The 18,447-nt window shown below is 35.6% G+C and overlaps 1 protein-coding gene across 1 annotated transcript; it reads right to left on the bottom strand.

The window, feature by feature from the left end:
* Positions 1–15,312: 15,312 nt before the first annotated feature.
* On the bottom strand, positions 15,313–17,101 carry LOC113769318 (transcription initiation factor TFIID subunit 15b-like). Its single transcript, XM_027313777.1, has 3 exons — positions 16,940–17,101; positions 16,465–16,474; positions 15,313–15,734 (listed from the first exon to the last, which is right to left on the bottom strand). The coding sequence occupies exons 1-3, from the start codon at positions 17,099–17,101 to the stop codon at positions 15,313–15,315; spliced, it is 594 nt and encodes a 197-aa protein (XP_027169578.1).
* Positions 17,102–18,447: the final 1,346 nt, after the last annotated feature.

Below are 18,447 nucleotides of genomic sequence, written 5' to 3' on the forward strand. Positions count from 1 at the left end.
GTGGAACTGTTGTAAAAATCCTACGTCAGAAAATAAAAAATATTCTGGGACTAAATTAATTTTAAAAAATCATAAAAGACGAAATTGGTTTTAGTGCTAGTGTTCCTAACCAAATTGGCTAATTTCCCCTCTTTGCTCATCATATCCCTTAATTTATGTTGATAGTAGCGTCGGATGTTCTGGCTTTTCAACATTTCCTCATCGTCATCTAGTGTATGATTGGAGGAAGGAGGGATACATCAATAGTGTATTTTGTACGTCTTTAATTATCTCTCCCTAATCCCTAATGGATCTTTCCAATTGTTCGTTCCAAGAACAGCCTGTGCATGTGTGTGTGATTTGGTAGAATTCTCCTCTGTATGCACGGTGTGAATTTTATGCTAGGCCTTCTTCTTTTATTTATTAGAACTTATTTATTTGTTTGTGTGTTTACTTCTTTTTCCTATTATTTTCTGCTTTTGTGTTAGTTGCTCATTTTCAAGAATCCATTGTTATGCTTACAAAGATGTACTGTTTGAATAAACGGAGTATCTTGCCTAAGATGCGGATTTCTGATCATTAGAGGCCGCAACCAGTGATTGTATGACAGCCCCACTTTCCCTAAAGGCGAACCAGAGGGGGTCAACAGACCGTCTGCTTAACTCTTGTCAGGACTCACTACAATTCATAGTAAGAATTACTTGAAATTTCTAAACTAACCAAAATAATATTCATTACACCCAAAATAACATTTACATACATCCAAAAGCCATTACATAGGTTCGTGTACAAAAGATTCAATATTCGATGTCTATCTTAACTATAACCCAAAAATATATACACTACAGTCATTTATACTAAAATAAAAATTTAAAGTCTCTCAAAACATTTCAACAGTATTCTTGAGCACTCTCGGATCCGAATCCTGTTTAGAAAAACAAAACGTGAGACGAGCTTACACCCAGTGAGAATTTCAAGTAAATAGGCAAAATAAGAGAATAATACAATTTAATTTAACACGTAAGCACGTTTTCCCAAGTAATATAGGTTCAAATAAATCGATACTCAATTTTAGAAACTGGTAGTGGAGCAATTAATTGTAATAGGAATCTTTCAATGTAAAATATTTGATAAATAATAACATTCATGCGTACATTCAATCATTCGTTCAAGTAAATATAAGGATGAATAATAATTTAAATATACGGGGCTCACAGGGAGCAACATTCATCTTATTACTGCCAATAAACAATCCCCTACATTTTACTACCTTATAACCTCCAAACTCCCACCTTATGTCCTCTGAAAGATCAACAATCCCCTCATTTAACATTCACCTTTTACCCTTCGAAAAATCAACAATCCCCTCATTTAATATTAAATATTTAACATTCTCCTCAAGGTCTTTCGGCAAAGAGTTTTGAGCTTTTCACTTAACATTGGTAAGTTATAAACCCAAAGCTGTCCAGTTGATCCGACCTCGCAAATAGCGAATCTCGGATAGGGTGCCAACATAGGGTTAAGCTCAGTTCAGTCGATGCGATAAAATGCACATCGGCCTACATTCTTGCACATTTATCACGCATTCATGCAATGTGAATATGCGCTCATAGCAAATTAGTAAGACAAGAAAATCGCAATAGTCATTCATTTATTCGCATTTCATTCAAAGGAGAGCACTTAAGCAAATAATAGCATTTTCTCAAGTCATGCATAATCAAATAACATGAATTGGAACACTCGCCAATCAATTGCAATCCTTCAATTTAATCCTGGTTCGTCCTCTTGAGCTCTCTCGAGTCCTATGGTCATATACTATATTAAAAAACTAGTAATACAAGTCAAAATACATGAAGAAATTGAGGTTGCAAAACTTCATTTAGAAAATGCATCAATTTACAAGTTTTATACTCGTATAACCTATCAAAATATAATATTTTCTTGTTGCAATTGAGGACAAAATCTCATGTGCTTACTAAATTAACGTTACAAAAGTCATTTGGAGTACAAGAGTATCGATTATAGTCAAACGTTTGAAGAAATTAGAACAATACTTTCAAAATACAAAGTTGGAAATTACCCGACCTAAAATGATTTGAAGAAACTCATTTCCTTTCATTTAAACCTCAATTCCACTCATAAAACCAAACTCAAAATGGCTTAACAACTCCAACTTAAAGTTGGAAATGGAAGCAAGAACAAGTTTAGAAAATAGAATTTTCTCCAGTTTTGCGCGACACGGTTTGAAAAATCGTATAGCAAGTTTCTTAAGTTTAAAATTTATAAATTTTATACCATTGGAAAATAGACTCCAAGAACTAAAATTTTTCAGAATACATATTTGTAAGACTCTGTCCATAAATCAGTTAAATTCCAGTCTCAATTTACTGCTTCATCAAGTAGAAAAACAGAGCAGGGTAAAAATTCAGTCAAATTTGAAAAATCATAGATATTCATAGGAATTAAGAAAAATTCTGAAAAATTCACGGTAGAATGAACTATGAATCTAGTTTCAAACGCAAAAGGCAGAACTCAATTTAGATTTTTCTACACCAAGATATAATAGATTTTCCAAGACTTCTGAAAGTCTCCTGCGGAAAAATTTCCAGCAACACTTCCCCTTATTTTCTTAACTTTTCCATCCAAACTCAACACCAATATTTATAGCAATCAAACCTCAATCAACCACAAGTTATAGGCTATAAAATACACTTGTTTAAGGCCACAAAGCCACCCAAAATAACCAATTATCTAGCTCAAGAACTACCATAATAAAGCTGGAAAATGGAAACCCTAGGCTGAAATTTTCCTCTACAAACTGAAATTTTCTATAATCAAGCCAAAATAACATATAAAAGCTAGAAGATTCACATGGCAAAACTACTAGATTATAGCCAAACTCAACTCATCATATCAAGGCTGAAATTTATCACTTAAAACTGAAATTTTCCTACCACCACTTAACCCATGAAATTTTCCATGAAAACTAGCAAAATCAAGCCCTAAATCTATCATATGCAAGTAATAAAAGAGAAGATGGTTTCTTGATATAGTTACCTTAATACCCTATGAAAAGAGCAGCCAAAAGCTTCCTTTTTTTAAATTTCTCCACCAAAGGTCTTTTTCCTTCCTTAAAGTCACTTTTTATGGTTTGGATTGTAAGTTTAGGATGAAATCTTGAAGATTCAAGCAAGGATTGAAGTTGGAATTTGAGTTTTCTTTCTCTCTTTTCTCTCAAGGAGGTTCGGCCATCGACAGGGGGAAAGGATGAAGGATTTGCTTCAATTTTTCAAGATAAAACCAAGACTAATCTTGGTCAAAGGATAGTTACGTGACCGACAAGTGTTGCCATAGGGTTTCGAGCTTATCCTCTTGTCTTTCCTTTGTCTCTAATGGCTAATCTATATGGTTTTCCTCTAATTCACTCTTAGCACTGCTAATCACATAATCTTTCTAGTAAAATACCCATTTTTGTTTGCTAAATTTATTACGCACCTCACTAGTGGGTCCCACTTTTATAATGCATTACAAACTTAACATGTACTAATTTATACAAGGAAAATGATTTAAAAACTTGACTCACTTATAAAAATATCTAGGAAATGAAGGCAATATGGTAAAGTAACGAAAATATATTCAAAGAAATAAAATAAAATAAGAAAATTTTTCGGATCCTCACAGATTGCGATGGACACTTATGCTAGTGCCCCCTCAAATCCCCTTCCTTCTCAAGTGGCAGCGATTAGTTTTGTCTCAAATCACATAAACCAATCAAGGAGGCAAAATCTAATGCACACTTTTCTCGTCAAAATTGATCAAAGAATTCGTAATCCTAGCAAGGTTGAAATAGACAATTAGTAGGAAAAATCTTGGATTGCTAAAAAGTTTTTCGTGTCTAAGTCTACTAGGTGACTTGAAATTGAAACTTTTATGGCATATAGTGTTAGAAATCATATGATGATACACTTGTGACTGATCAAGCTCTCTATGGGACGATGGTTTCAAGTTCAAGCAATGATCAACTTGTTCTCCACGGTCTAATGACAAGAGCTTGTGCTAAGAAATTTCGAGACTCTTTTCAAGCCTTAGTTCAAGATGTACAAGCCCTAGTTGGTGATACAAGAGGCATTCAAGGGCTTTACCATGATGAAACAACACTTCACACACTTATACAAGTCATTGATACAAGTGAAGTTGTAGAAGTGCATTCGGGTGCAAGCATTAGTGAAGATCCGAGCTTGTTTCATGAATTCTTCTTCTCGTTTGTTTACTTAAGTTTCCAACATTATTAGCCATTAAGTAGAGTTAGTTTGGTAGTTGAGTTAAGTCATTAGTTAAAGGAATAAATGGCTTAGGTCATGTGACCATAAGTCAAGCCGATTAGGGTTTTAGGAAAGTAGTTAGTAGTTTCCAAGTTTGACTAGAATTTGAATCTTGTAAAGGCTATATATATGCCTTAGTCCAAATATTGTTTTACACATGATTAATAGATTGAGAATTTTCAGCCAACATTTGTGTGTTAGCAACGCCCTTGTTCAAGAGATCCAACTTGAATACTTGAGATAATTCTTGAGTGTTCATTGACTTATCAACCAATAACTACAATTGGTTGTGGCGTCCTCTACCAACAACCTTGGTTCACTATCTTGTTAAGTTGTGGGCCACGATTAAGTTCGAGGTTCATAATTTCGCAGGTTAGAAGGGTCAAGAGTGTGAGACCCCAAAATTTTACTTGTCTTTATAACCCTTATGTGAACTCACTTACCTTTGATTCTTGGTTGCTTTAATGATTGAATTTGAGTTAAGGGAGTGAATTTTGTTAAGAAAAGTTTCATAATTTCAGTTGTTAGAAAATCTAGAAATTTTCGCAGGAGACTCTGCGCAGATTTTGGAAATTGGCTATAACTTCGTATAGGAAAGTCGGAATTGAGTTCCGTTTGTTGCATTTGAAACTAGACTCATAGATCTTCCTACGGTGTAAAATTTAGAGTTTGATTCAATCTCAATAAATTCCAGAAAATTGGCAAAGTTAACTGAAAATTCTGCCCTGCACAAGTAAACATAGGAATGTTGTAGTAGCTTATGGCTCAATTTGGACCAACTTATGAGCTGAATTTCTTTGAGGTGTTTTCCAAAAATTATTAGCATTTGAAATCTAGTTTTTAACATGCCAAGTTGTATGAATTTTTGATAGCTATAATTCTAGTTATGATTTTTCTAAAGGAATGGCATAAGTTAGGGGTTTTTGTGCATACTAGGGTTTTTGGTGTGTTTTTGGTGCATTTTGGCCGTGTGATCACTTGGTGAGGTGTGTGTACTAAATTGGTGGTTAAGAGTGAGTTTTAGATAAGAAAAAGTGTGTGATTAGAAGTGATAATAATAAGTTAGTGAACCATAAGTAAAAACACAAGTACATGCGAGTTAAAGAAAAACGGCTCGAACCGATGTGCACCGTTTACTACCGAGTGAGTGCACCACTTGAACACTACTTTATTACCTTAATCACCATGCTTTTATTTCAGCTAATCACCCCTAAAATATCCTATAAAGAAGCCACCATTTTTTAACAAAGGAAAGGAAAGAAAAAAAAAACAAAGAAGGGAAATCTTGGCTTGACAAGTGTCAAGGGTCCAACCAACTTTGACTAAATTAATTTCCTATCTTCTTATCTTTCTCTTGGCTTCATTTCTTCTCCATTTCCTTCACCTTGGCCAAAATTCTAGGGAAAGAAAAGAGAGAAAAACTTCCAAAAATTCCATCTTGATAGCTTGCTTGATTCTTGAGAAAAGTAAAGTGAAACTTGAATCCACTCCGATTAATCTTTGGGGAAGCTTGGAGGTGAGTTTGGTGCAACTTTTGGAAGGAAGAAAGTTCTTGTATCACAACTTATTTTGGGGGTTTTGAGGTATTATACTAGAAACCTCTCTTTTTCTTTCTTATTTTGCAATTGAAGTAATACATGGCTTGATAGTGATGGATTTTATGAAAGATTTCATGGTCTTGCTTATTAGCTTATAATTTTCAGCTAGGGTTTGTAATTTTAATTGTGATTAATGTTGTTTATCTAGTATATGATGTTTATGAGCTTGGATAGGGACTTGGGGTAATGATTAAAGGCATGAGTGTTAGTTTCAAGCATTGCAACATCAAATTTCCAGCATTAATGATGAATCTACCCTGTTTCTGACCTGCATATTCATCCATGTTAAAGGCTGAATCAAGTCTAGGTCAAAACATGAAAGTTGTAAGGAATGGAGTTAAATATCTTTATTTAAAATTTCAGCTCAATCGGAGCACTGTAGTATGTGAAATGACTAAAATACCCCTAACTGCCAAAAGCCCTATTTCACATGCAGCTTTCTATTTTCTCTGAGATTGCACATTTTGACCCTGAAAATGCACGAACTGGGTGTCGATATCTTCATAGGAAATGTAGGTCTATGTCTTAGTTTCGAAACGCCATAAAATTTGCCCCAATCCGATAAGCGTAGCTTCAAATGTGACCAAAACACCGGAAGATGTCAAACTTGCTACTTAGCCATTTGTCTTCAAAACTGGTTTCCAACTTTGATTTTTATGGTTGCATTGTTAGAATTGCCTTGTATTTGGATGATACTGAGCCTAGTTGAAGGGCTATTGTGTTAAGATTGCTTATGTGTGAATTTGGGCTGAGTTGAGGAAAAAAAATGAAGCCATAAATGGCTGGAAAATAGCAAAATACAAAGGGCATGCTGCCCAAATTTCTATTACTTGCTTTTATGAATATTAGTGAGATGTAAGGTTTGAGTTTAGGGTTAGTTGGATCTTAAGTTATATATGTATCCTTGAATGCATTTCAATATTAGTATATGAGTTGTTTTGACTAAGATTTGGTATCAACTAAGATGAAAAGTTGTAGTTTTCACTCGAAAACTTTGAATTACCTTTGTTTACTTCAATTTGGGATTGGTTATTCTTAGGGTTTGTCGGTGATCAAGGGCATAATCTGGAAGGAAACTTTTGACGTTATTTTGCTTAAATTGGTGAGTGTTCTTTGTAGGTTATGCTTCAAATGACTATGTGGATTGTTGTGAATGTTTGATTAAATGTTAAATGTTTTCAATGATTGCTAAAATGAATGTTTGTTAGGCGAGTGTGTACTTTATCGCACTCGACCTAAATGAACTTGAAATTTTCAATGATTAAATGATTAAATGCTACTTGTGCATGAATGTAAGCCTTTTGGCTGAACTAGGCCCTGACCCTTCGTTGCCAGTCGACTCGAGCCAGAACCGAACTCGGTCGGGCGATTGGTGACCCTGGGATAATGTTTGGTATACTCAAGTATGACTACGAAGATTGGTGGAGACTGGCTAGTGAATTGGTTAGTGGCGGGAAATGAAATGAATGAATGAATGTCAAGAACATTGGAGGAGTTTTCACTTGCAAATGTTTTCTAATGTTGGAGGAATAAGGAAAATGGTTGGCAAACGAATGAACGAATGGCTCCTCGTGAGCATGTATCCTTTTAATGAGTGGGTTATTATTGCTTTTATATGTTAAATGTTTTTTGGATTATTTGCTATTAAATGATTAATATTCTGGATTTAATTGCTCGAATTATGTGTATGGAACCTCACTGGGCCTTTAGCTCATTTCTTTAGTTTTGTTTTCCTTACAGGGGATACGAGCGAGGCGTGAGACTTGTACAGGTTAGCGTAGTCTAATTTTTTTTTTTTGGATTTTACAATTGTACTAGCGCTAGTGCTCGACTAGGGTTGGTTGCACCTGGATTGTAAACACCTTGATATATTTGGGCGTGTATAAGCCTTGTAGCTGGATTTGAGCATCAATGTATATGTTAAGTTTGGAATCGTTGTTTTATTTCTTTTCTATGGTTGTAAGTTCTTTTCTCGAGTTAAACGTGAGTGAGTCCTGGCGAGAGTTGGGTAGGCGACTCGCTAAACCCTAGGGTACGCCCTAGAGGGAGGTGGGGTCGTCACAAAGAGTCTTTCTGCAACTCAACTTGGTTCTTTGTCTAGATCCGGGGCAGTGTGGGATACGAGTTTAGGCCATCTTGGTGGGTTCGTATCATACATCATAATTGGATAAAATTACTTTTTGAGCTAACAACGGAGCATCTACATTAGTATTTTTTTTTTTTAATTTGAATGAACTATAAGCTTGTGATAAAAAAAGTTGTATGTTATGCATTTTCTCTAGGATATTACAATTTTAAATCCTACTCAAAGTTCAATCCTATGGCCTCAAAAATGATCTAGTTACCCAATTTTGATTTTTAAAGTTTTCCTTTAACCTCCCTTGTGTTGGTTGTGGCAGCATGAAACAGCGGGGAGACCACCATTAGTGAAAAGAAGAAAGTTTTGGACCAGATATCGTGTAGAATTGAGCGGACTGAGCAAGATATCAAATCACATATGTCTGGGTAGGGATTGGATTTCTATGATCTATATCCAAATCCAAACCCATAACAGATCCTATCCAAACTCATGTATATATATATATATATATATATATATTAGTAAATTTATAAAATATTCTAATATTCTTTGGTCATTGGATCGAATGCAGTAAGACTTCATGATTTTTTTCGAACTAATCCTAGTTGTCATTGTAATGAGTACAAACATTTTCATAAAAGGCAAAAAAATGTAAAGGCAAAAAAAATGAAAGATTAGACATCGATACAGTTGAAGTTTTAAAAATAAATTGAAATAGTTGATAATAGTTATTTTTTGAATTCATAATATTGCATTTAACTTCTTGAATATATTTGAAAATAAAAATTGGATGGTATTTATATTTTTGAAATACATTTTTACTTTAGTGCATTTAGAAAAACGCAGCATGTATCCATTAGATATTTAGATCCAAGAGAGTCTGGGTTTGGACTTATTTTTCCAGACTCATAAGTGTCTGGATTTGGATCTAACTAAATTTAATGGGTCTAGATCTGGATCAAAAGAATACAATTCGACCCTACCCATTTTCATATAATCACAAGACAAGCTAACTGAGCCAAACCCTACCACCATGAGAGGTTTCATCCTTCAGAACCAGAACGCCTTTCTCCTTTGTTGCTCTCTATTCGAGGGATCGATACAAGTAATGGCAACAAGACGTGGTTGGGGCGGGGGAGGGATCGATACGGGGCGGGATTGGGGGGAGAGGCCCTTCCCCCCTGCCCCCCGCCCCATTGCCCACTAATTCCTCCCAGCCCCGCCCCTTGCCCCTTGCCCCACGGGTGCCCTCACGAGACTAATATAAATTTATCATATAATTTTATTATAGTTAAATTTTAGCAAATAATCAAGTACTAAAATATCAACATATCACTAAGTTATTATCCATTATAATTTCATAATTGAAACTCATAAAAACAATCAAATAAAAGTTATTTGAATGCAATCTAACATGATGAAACAAATATAACTAAAGTAGTCAAATTTTTACTTTTGACACAAATATAATCACTAAGTCATTATTTTTTTTTTGAGAAAAAAGTATTATTATGTTAAGTGTAATTAGGAATTTAGTATAAATGCATTAGTAAATATAGTATAATTAATTAATAATTTTTATTAGTAGACATGTATAATCATATTACATATACTACTATACATTATGTAATACATATAACTAATAATTAATAATATCATTATTGTAAGTTTGTAACTAATAAATTAAATATTATATATAATTATACACATATATATTTATTAATTTATTTTAACGGGTGGCGGGCAGGGGTATACTTAGGGCTGTCAATGGATCAGGTTTGGACCTTGGACTTGGCCCGGATCCGGTAATTTTTTCTAGGTATGGGTTGAGAAATAATTCCGGTACTCGGATTCGGACCCGTACCCATTTACTCAAACAAAAAAGCGGGTCAGATACAAAATATAGCATTCCGACTAGTATCTGATCCGAACCTGAATAATACATTAATAATTATAAAATATAAATATTTCTAAATACATTCTTTTACTAAATTAACAAAAATATTCTTTTATCAAATTGACCAAATTACCCCGTATCCCAGACGAAGCATCAAAGAAATTAAGATTTGAAAGAGGCAAACTTGTTTGACCAAAAATGTATTCATCAGGTTGCATATAAGTACTTTTTGCTAAATATCCTGGGATTATGTTCAGCCTTTTTACTAACATGGATAAAAGAAAATGAATGACACATATTGGGCCTTTTCTTTTCGGGTAGACCCGAACCCGACCCAATACTCGTCGGACCCGATTTAGAATCTTAAGCACAAGATCCATCGAATAAATGGGTCTGGTTCGGGTCTAGTATATTAAAACGGATTTGAGTTTGGAATTTTCAATTCTGACGCGAACTCAACCCATTGATAGGTTTAGGTATACTCTCCCGCTCCTGCCCTGTTTTTAAACCGGAAAAAATATTCCTCCTGCTCCATCGCACCACTCGCCCCAATTTCCATCTCTAATTGATACTCGAGAGTTCTTCAGCCACAATTAATTATTACTGAAGTGAATAGGGTTAATACTACTTTGTCCCCTCAAATTTTGGACGATTACCTACTTCAGTCCCTAAATTTCAAAATGGGACACTTAAGTCCCTAAACTTACAAATACCTCCCACTTAAGGAAAATTGTTAACAAATCCTGAATGCCGTTGGTGGTCGAAGTGTCCCATTTTGTAACGGTTTAGAGATTTAAGTGTCCCATTTTATAAGTTTAGGAATTTAAGTGGGAGGTATTTATAAGTTTAGGGATTTAAGTGTCCCATTTTGAAGTTTAGGGACTGAAGTGGGTAATCGTCCAAAGTTTGGAGGGACAAAGTGGAATTAACCCAAGTGAATACTACAAAAAAAAATCAAAGAATTCCTAGCTTTGTTCTTTCTACTCATCACAACCCTTTATCTTGGTCTATAGCAGCGTCGGATGTTGTGGCTTTTTCACCGTATCTTCGTCGTCATCCAGTGTACGATTGGAGGAAGGAGGTATTCATCGACAGCGTTTTTTGTACGTCTTTAATTATCTGTCTCTAATCCCTGATGGATCTCTCTAATCGTTCGTTCCATGAATAGTGTGTGTGTGTGTATGTTTTGGTAGAATTCTCCTCTGCATGCACGGCGTGAATTTTATGCTAGGCCTTCTTCTCCTGTTTATTAGAACTTATTTACTTGTTTGCGTGTTTACTTCTTCTTCCTGTTAGTTTCTGCTTTTGTGTCAGCTGCTCGTTTTCAAGAATCCGTTGTTATGCTTCCAAAAATGTACCATCTAAATAAACGGAGTATCTCGCCTAAGGTGCGGATTTCTGATCATTAGAGGCTGCAGCCACTGATGGCGGCGGACGCTCATCCTAGTTCCTCCTCCAGGCGCTGTCTCCATGATTTTTAACTTGTCTTCTTGACAATATTAGGACGACTAGTTAAGCACGGGGATAAATTTATCCACAAGTAAGAAAATAATTTAATATACATCTAGGAAACACCCTGCGCGATGCGCCTGGGAAATGAGGTCTCGGCAAATTGAGTATTTCGGTATCGTTTTGTCATGGTATCGTATCGGCGAAGGCCGAGACAGTGACGACTCGGCCGAGTCTTCGAACCATGGTTGCAATCACTGGGTGTTATGTTACAACTTTTGATGGCATGGTGATGTGTTGGGCGCTTTAATATTTCTACTTGAAATAATGAGCACCTAGCGGTTGCTGTTTCGCACTTGAATGCCTATTTGCCTAAGCCAATCCAGGTGATGCAAGAGTAAGGTCATTCACTGCTCACTTTCCCTTTGCTGCTGGCCTTATTTGCTTACTAAATTGACATAGATATGAAACATATTCCCTAAGTGCCTACTACTGCTTCCATTGCATTTAATTAGTCACTTGCCTCTTTAAGCCTTTGGCATTGAGGATGATTTTATGATTGAGGTGCATCCAAGGAATGATTCCTTTGATGTCTTAAGAAAGAGCAGGAAGCTTTGTTTGACTTTTGCTCTGTCTCTTATTCTATACATGTATGTTTCTTTTTGGGGCTTTTTGATGTATGGATGCATTAACAGTCTTCCTGATGCATAGGAGGTGACTTTAGCGGCTCAGATGTTGCTTCTCTACCGATCACAAGATGGTTAAATGGTCTGCACTTCTGTCCATTTCACGTATCTGCGTCTACTGTAAAATAGCAGAAATTATTTAAGGTGTCTTGTTGAGTGCTTTTAGTTCACTAAATTCCACCAGATGATGTGGTTAATTTTGGATCAATATCTCTTTCCTTTAGAAAAAGCATGCAAATTTAAAAGAAGAACTTCATAATTTTGCATTACTTTGTGCTCACATGCAGTATCAATTGTGAAAATAGCCTTCAAAATTTCTTGAGTAAGCAGAGCAAGTGCTCCGGTAAAATTTGCGTTTGTCTTTTTAGCTTCTACATGTTCTCCTACTGAATGCTTAAAAAGCCTCACTTTGGAAATACATTATCATAATCATCATACAGGAACAGGACTAAACTAAAGACTTGTATTTAAGTTATGTTTAAAATAATAATTTCTAGTATTCATCTTTCATAATTCCTTAACTATTAGCTAAAATAAAAAATGACCTGGTCCACAAAGTCAGCTTTTCTATCCAAACCGGTTTCTGTGTTTTCGAAAACATAGATATATAACTACTTAGCTTTCATCAACAAAGAAACAAACTGAAAAGAAAACACACATTAGGCAAGGGCCTGTGGATGAAAATATTCACAACATGTGTAATTATTGGGCATGACAATATCTATGATGGTGTTTTCAAGCCTCTTGTGACCGAAACAGCTGTGTATCTGGTCTAACAAAAAGGATTTACTTAAAAAGACTTACTATACCTTTTTGCTTAGAATGATTGAAGTTAGTGCAACTACATTTAGCTTGTTTGCACTTGTTCCAAATTTTTCCACAGCATGACTGTAAAGAGAATAGTGGCCTAGATTTAGACCTTGTTCTCGGTTGCTTTAGATTTCACAAAATCTAATTATAGGGAATAATTAGAATTAGCAAAAACTACTATTTAGGTGATTATAAATATTAGTTTTTTGGTCATTAAAAAATCTATAATCATTTTCAAAATCAGAATCTATAATCAGTTAAAATAATCAATCGAGAATAAGCTTTTAATATACTATCAATTTCTATCTATTGGAATCTGCAGATACATTCCAAGGATCAATGCATAGATGCAAATGGCTGGCAACTGGGGACCACATACCATGTCAAAATTGTAAGTCATACATGAGCATTCAACCACACACATGTAAGGCAAGCCTACAAATGTCCCACATATACCTTCCATTGAAGCTAATGTTTACAACTAAAACAGCACAAAAATTTCTCTTCAAACTGAAACTTGACCACTAAATGGCATGCGAATCATAAGAACTAAAACTAAAGTGAAATACGAAGCAGAAAACAAGAGAGGAAGCCTCCAATAACAAATTATATAAACTAACAAGGTACAATCTAATCATGATTAAGTGTGAAAAGAGAAATGGTAGAGCACAATGACTCTTGGAAAACAACTATTTATTAAGAGGCCATAGACAAGAACGAAGAAGCCAGAGCAATGGCTAAGTTAGAGAGGGAAGTCTGCAATAACAAATCTATGAAGCAGACAACTAAGAATCTAGCCACAGTTAAACATGGAAAAGGAAGAAAAAGGGAAGCAAAATGACTTGAAAAGAGCACAAAATTTATCACCAGACAGGATGGGAAGGAAGTGGAATAAATGAGTATCCATGAATAGTTTAAATCCAGTCAATGCGATACCAAGAATTTCTGTTACCGTTGGAAAAATAGAGTTTTCACACTAACCACCACTTCAATGGCACGTAGTAGATGCAACCCGGGAAATTTAGTACTTCATATGTTATTTAAACTGGAAATGTAGTAGATGTTTCCAGAATAAGGCCTGCTTGCTGATGAAACTTTAACAACCTGGGACAGGTCAGAAGAAAAGTTGTTATGTTAAATCTTAAGGTGCTTTTTATATAATATATAGGATAAGTTATATAAATAAGTTATATTTTCAAAGTTATATAAATACACCTTTATATGTAATTCTGCTAAGTAATAAAAAAGAAAATCATTTTGCAGGTTTGCCTCTATGTGAGTGATGAAAAGTGATTCATAGTCACAATTTTGCCTAAAACATGAACACAGCCAGTTGTTAACAATCAGGCACGTGAAACTTTTAGATACTCTGAGCTTCAAATTTGTGTGATACATGCAATTCAAGAGAAAAAGGGTTAATGGCTTAATGCTGATGATTAAAGTATATACTTTGCGTACTTGTTGGATTAACTTGAATACATCTACTCATTCCTCAATATCAAATGTTTTAATTTTTCATGGCTGCTGGGATTGATTAGACTTTCATGTTCAATTCCTGCATTCACAATAATAATCCGTTCATTGATCAATTGGGCAACCTAAGATGAAGAAACTACGCGTCTTGTCGTCGGTATATCTGGCTTATTTTTTTTTTTAAGTTGTCAAATACAACCATGGTTCAAAGTCGCGGTTGCGGCCCGGAACGTTTCACATTGGTCTCGACATATCGGTTGCGATTTCGGTGAAACGTAAATTTTAAAGCATTTAACATTCTAAAAATTATTAATAATATAAAAAAAGTATGCTAAACAAAAATAATAAAAAAATAGCAAAAGAAAATTTGTAAAATGTACTATTTTTATACATATTAAACACAATAAGTACTTTTAATTATTTAAGACAATGGCATCACAAATAAAATCAAAATAACATAGACCACAATTTTAAAACTAATAATTGCAAAAGTAATATCAACCATTAACAATACAAACTAAGGATTTATTTATAGCATAAAGTTGGAATATTTGATCAATCTCCTGCCAACAATAAAAGAAATCATACTAAATAAAAGGCAAACATATAAAAAGATATACTAGTACTTTATATTTCGTACCTGTTAATACCAAGTAGAATGACGATGTGTTTCAAAATCACCCTCATTTCTCGAAGAATGGTAAAACAGATGTGGAAGTGGCATAGGACCTTGAGTAGGTAGTGTATAAGAGTTATCTGGTGTATTTATTGGATGTGAGGATTGACTAGATGTTCCATAATCACTAGATGGAAGAACTTCTAGATTGGAAATGAATTGTTGAGTATGATAGTAGTATCCAAACCCTTGATAGTTAACACTATCACTAGTACCATATGATGCAGTAGAATCATGACCATAAAACTCAATGTTATTGGAATCAAAAGAAGAACCATCATGAGATTTATCTATTTCTTTTTCATAGTATCCACTACCATGAATGCTAGTAGACCTTTCGACCTATCCAGATCCATCAAATGACCGATATCCACTGTAATAGTCAGGAGTGATTCCATATAATTGGTCATAGCCATATCTCAATTGACTAGTACTGCAGTTTTGGCTAGATTCATGCTCATAGGTTGGGTGTATACCCAAATTTTGCATTTGATCATCGATTCCTCTATATCTTTGTGACCCTGAATGGTGAGAGAAAGTATCCTCACTTGAAAATTGAGTTAAATTATTGAGGAATTGACGTTGTGCTTCTATGCTAGGACGATGGCCATGATCAGTATCTTGAGTGGCATAATAATTATCTTGTCTTTGAGCCCATGACATACTTCCGGTTTGTTGGCTATCTTGATTGTAACCACCACCATGCTTGAAAGAATTGTTCCCTCCATCTCCATTGTCACCATTGTCCAAATTATCTCGCTTCCCTAAGAACGTCCAAATAAGAACAGAGATGAGAGAAAGCATAAAAATTTTAAATCTGTGGACTCTTGCATTGACACATAAAATGACTATTCTAGTCTTTTAATTAAAGAGTTTCGTACCCAAGTGCCAAAGCTCCAGAAAGTTGCAGGAGAAAGCCAAGCAAAATCGATATAAGAAAGGCAGTCACATTATGGACATCCCATTTGAAGGACAAAACTCCAGGCCGATCCCACCATGGCATAAGAGTTCGTAACAAGAGTATTATAACTGGGGTGGTCTTCCAGTTCACTTTTGGGCATTTCTCCTCTCACTTATTCTATCACCTTGGATGCCTACCAGTTTTGAAAGAAAAGTAAAGTGATAACTTTGGAAAAGAAAGTTGGAAGTGATAGCCTTTGAAAGAAAAGAAAAGAAAAGTGAAGGTACATATACTTGAACCAAGTTGGAGTAATATAAATGCATCTTTTCACGTGATCAGTACTTTGGCAAATTTGTTTCTATTTTCCAATGAATGATTTCGATATTGACTTCTCCTTCTCGTGTGTTAGGATCTAGCTATAGTTTTTACTCCAAGGGTCGATGTAATTGAGCTACGGTCCAAGTGCTTTTCCCAATTATGTCTGGTGTTTCGGATGAGTTTGTCCCAATTATGTCTGGTAATAGAATAGGGAACCACTATGATTAATCTAAAGAAGGCCCTACGAAGTCTTTTATGACGTGCCTATCACTCACATCTCTTTCCCTGTATGAAGGAACATCAGTACTAGCATACTTGACAGGAGATTGACACAGGCGGTACAGAGGTCCCCAGATTTCCCTTTTATAATCCTTTTTTCCCCTTTTTTCTAAAGGTTTTCTATTGAATTCAACTTGACTCGGGATAAGTCGGACTAATTCGGTGTGACTCGGCCAAGTCAACCCGTCGTGGTGATGTCTCGGCCGATTTTTCGGTGAGTCAAGTATCTCGGTATCGTATCGGAAGGGGCCGAGACGGTCTTGGCCGAGTCTTCGAACCATGAATACAACACAGTCAGTTGTAAACCATTGCAACTAACAGTTGAAGTTTTCCATTCTAAAAAGATATATAGGACTACCAGTCTTGAACTTTTATGGTATGTAGTGTTAGAAAATTTTCATTTTTCTTTTCATTTCCTTTTATTTATTTTTCGTTTCGCTTTCTTTCTTCTCTTCTTCTTCCTCCCCACACCACTGCTGCTCTTCCTCCTCCATCCCTGCTACCACCACCTCCCCTCCCCCCTCTCTCTCTCCCTCTTCTCCTCCCTCTTTCTGCTCCTTCTCCCTCCCTCCTCTTCTCTCCCCCACTCCATCCCCTGCCACCCCCTCCACCTTCTCCCCTTGTCTCCCTCATCCCCCCCTCCCTGCATGATCGTTGGTCACATGACCAGAGCCTCTCCTCTTTCACCTCCTCCTCCCGCCAACCTCTCACTCCCCCTTCTGCCTTCTCGCCTTCAACTTGTCTCCCCCCTGCCCATGCAAACAAATTGTGGGGGAAGGGGTAGGTTGAGGGACAGGGGGAAAGGGGAGGGAGTGGGTGGGGGAAGGAGGAAGGGAGAGAGGATAGAAGTTGGGAGGGAGGAGAAGGGGAAAGAGAGGGGGAGAGAGAAAAGAAAATGGGTGTAGAGGGTGGTGTCTAGTGGTTGTGGGCTGAGGTGGGGTAGGAGGAAGAATAAAGGAAAAAAAGAAAAAGCTATATTTGGATATTTTAAGGTGTATATTTTAAAAACTTTGGAGGTGTCTTAGAGGGTTATTCTAGACAAAGTTGTAAAAAAACTTGTCTATTAAAATCAGTCCAAAAAACTTACTTCCCAAACAGACATCGTATTTTATGCATTTTCATTAAGATATCACAATTACAAATCCTATTTACTGTTTGATTCTATGATCTCAATAATGATGTAGTGCACCCAATTTTGATTTTAAAAGCTTTCCTTCTAACCTACCTAGTGTTGGTTGTGGCAGCAGAATACAGCGGGAAGGACCACTATCAGTAAAAAGAAGAAATTTTTGGACCAGATATCGTGTAAAATTCAGCAGACTAAGCAAGATATCAAATTACTAAAAAAAGCTCTAAAACCCAGTCATCCCGGGTTTGGGAGAATCATAGGGGGTTTTTTGGTTGTTCTCATGGTATATACCTTGTAGATACGACTTTTCTTCCTGAAAAAAAAATAGGTTAAATCAAAATGTTAAATTAAACCAATGAGTTGATACCTGACGTTCTTCTGTTCTTTTTTTCTTTTTTTTAGGTGGTGATGCAAACAACTCTGCTTCTGGCATATCCAACCTTAGAGTGCTTTATTTATATTGTGAGTCTTTTAAATTGCTTTTTCGCTCTTGTAAGTTGCTAGTTCTTAAATGGGAGTAGTTGCATAGACAGGAGTATATGGATTTTATTCTTTAAAAGAATTTATTTTTGGAATAGAATAACGACTCTTTCAAAAATAATTGGGTATTTGTTATTCGTACGTATTCAAATTAACAAATGCATCAGAAATAGGTGCATCATATGCGATCATGACTTTGGTTTATCAACATCGACAACATTAATTAGTAGTCCTGGCTGCAGATCATATGCAATTGATTGGCTACAGATTACGTGTGCTTAACGTATACTAAGCTTCTGCGGTTTAATCAACTAAAACTCATCATCACTTCTGGTTGATTTCAGGGTATACCATTTTTCCTTATGATTAC

This window comes from Coffea eugenioides, chromosome 4 (assembly GCF_003713205.1).
Source record: "Coffea eugenioides isolate CCC68of chromosome 4, Ceug_1.0, whole genome shotgun sequence".
NCBI lineage: Eukaryota > Viridiplantae > Streptophyta > Magnoliopsida > Gentianales > Rubiaceae > Coffea > Coffea eugenioides.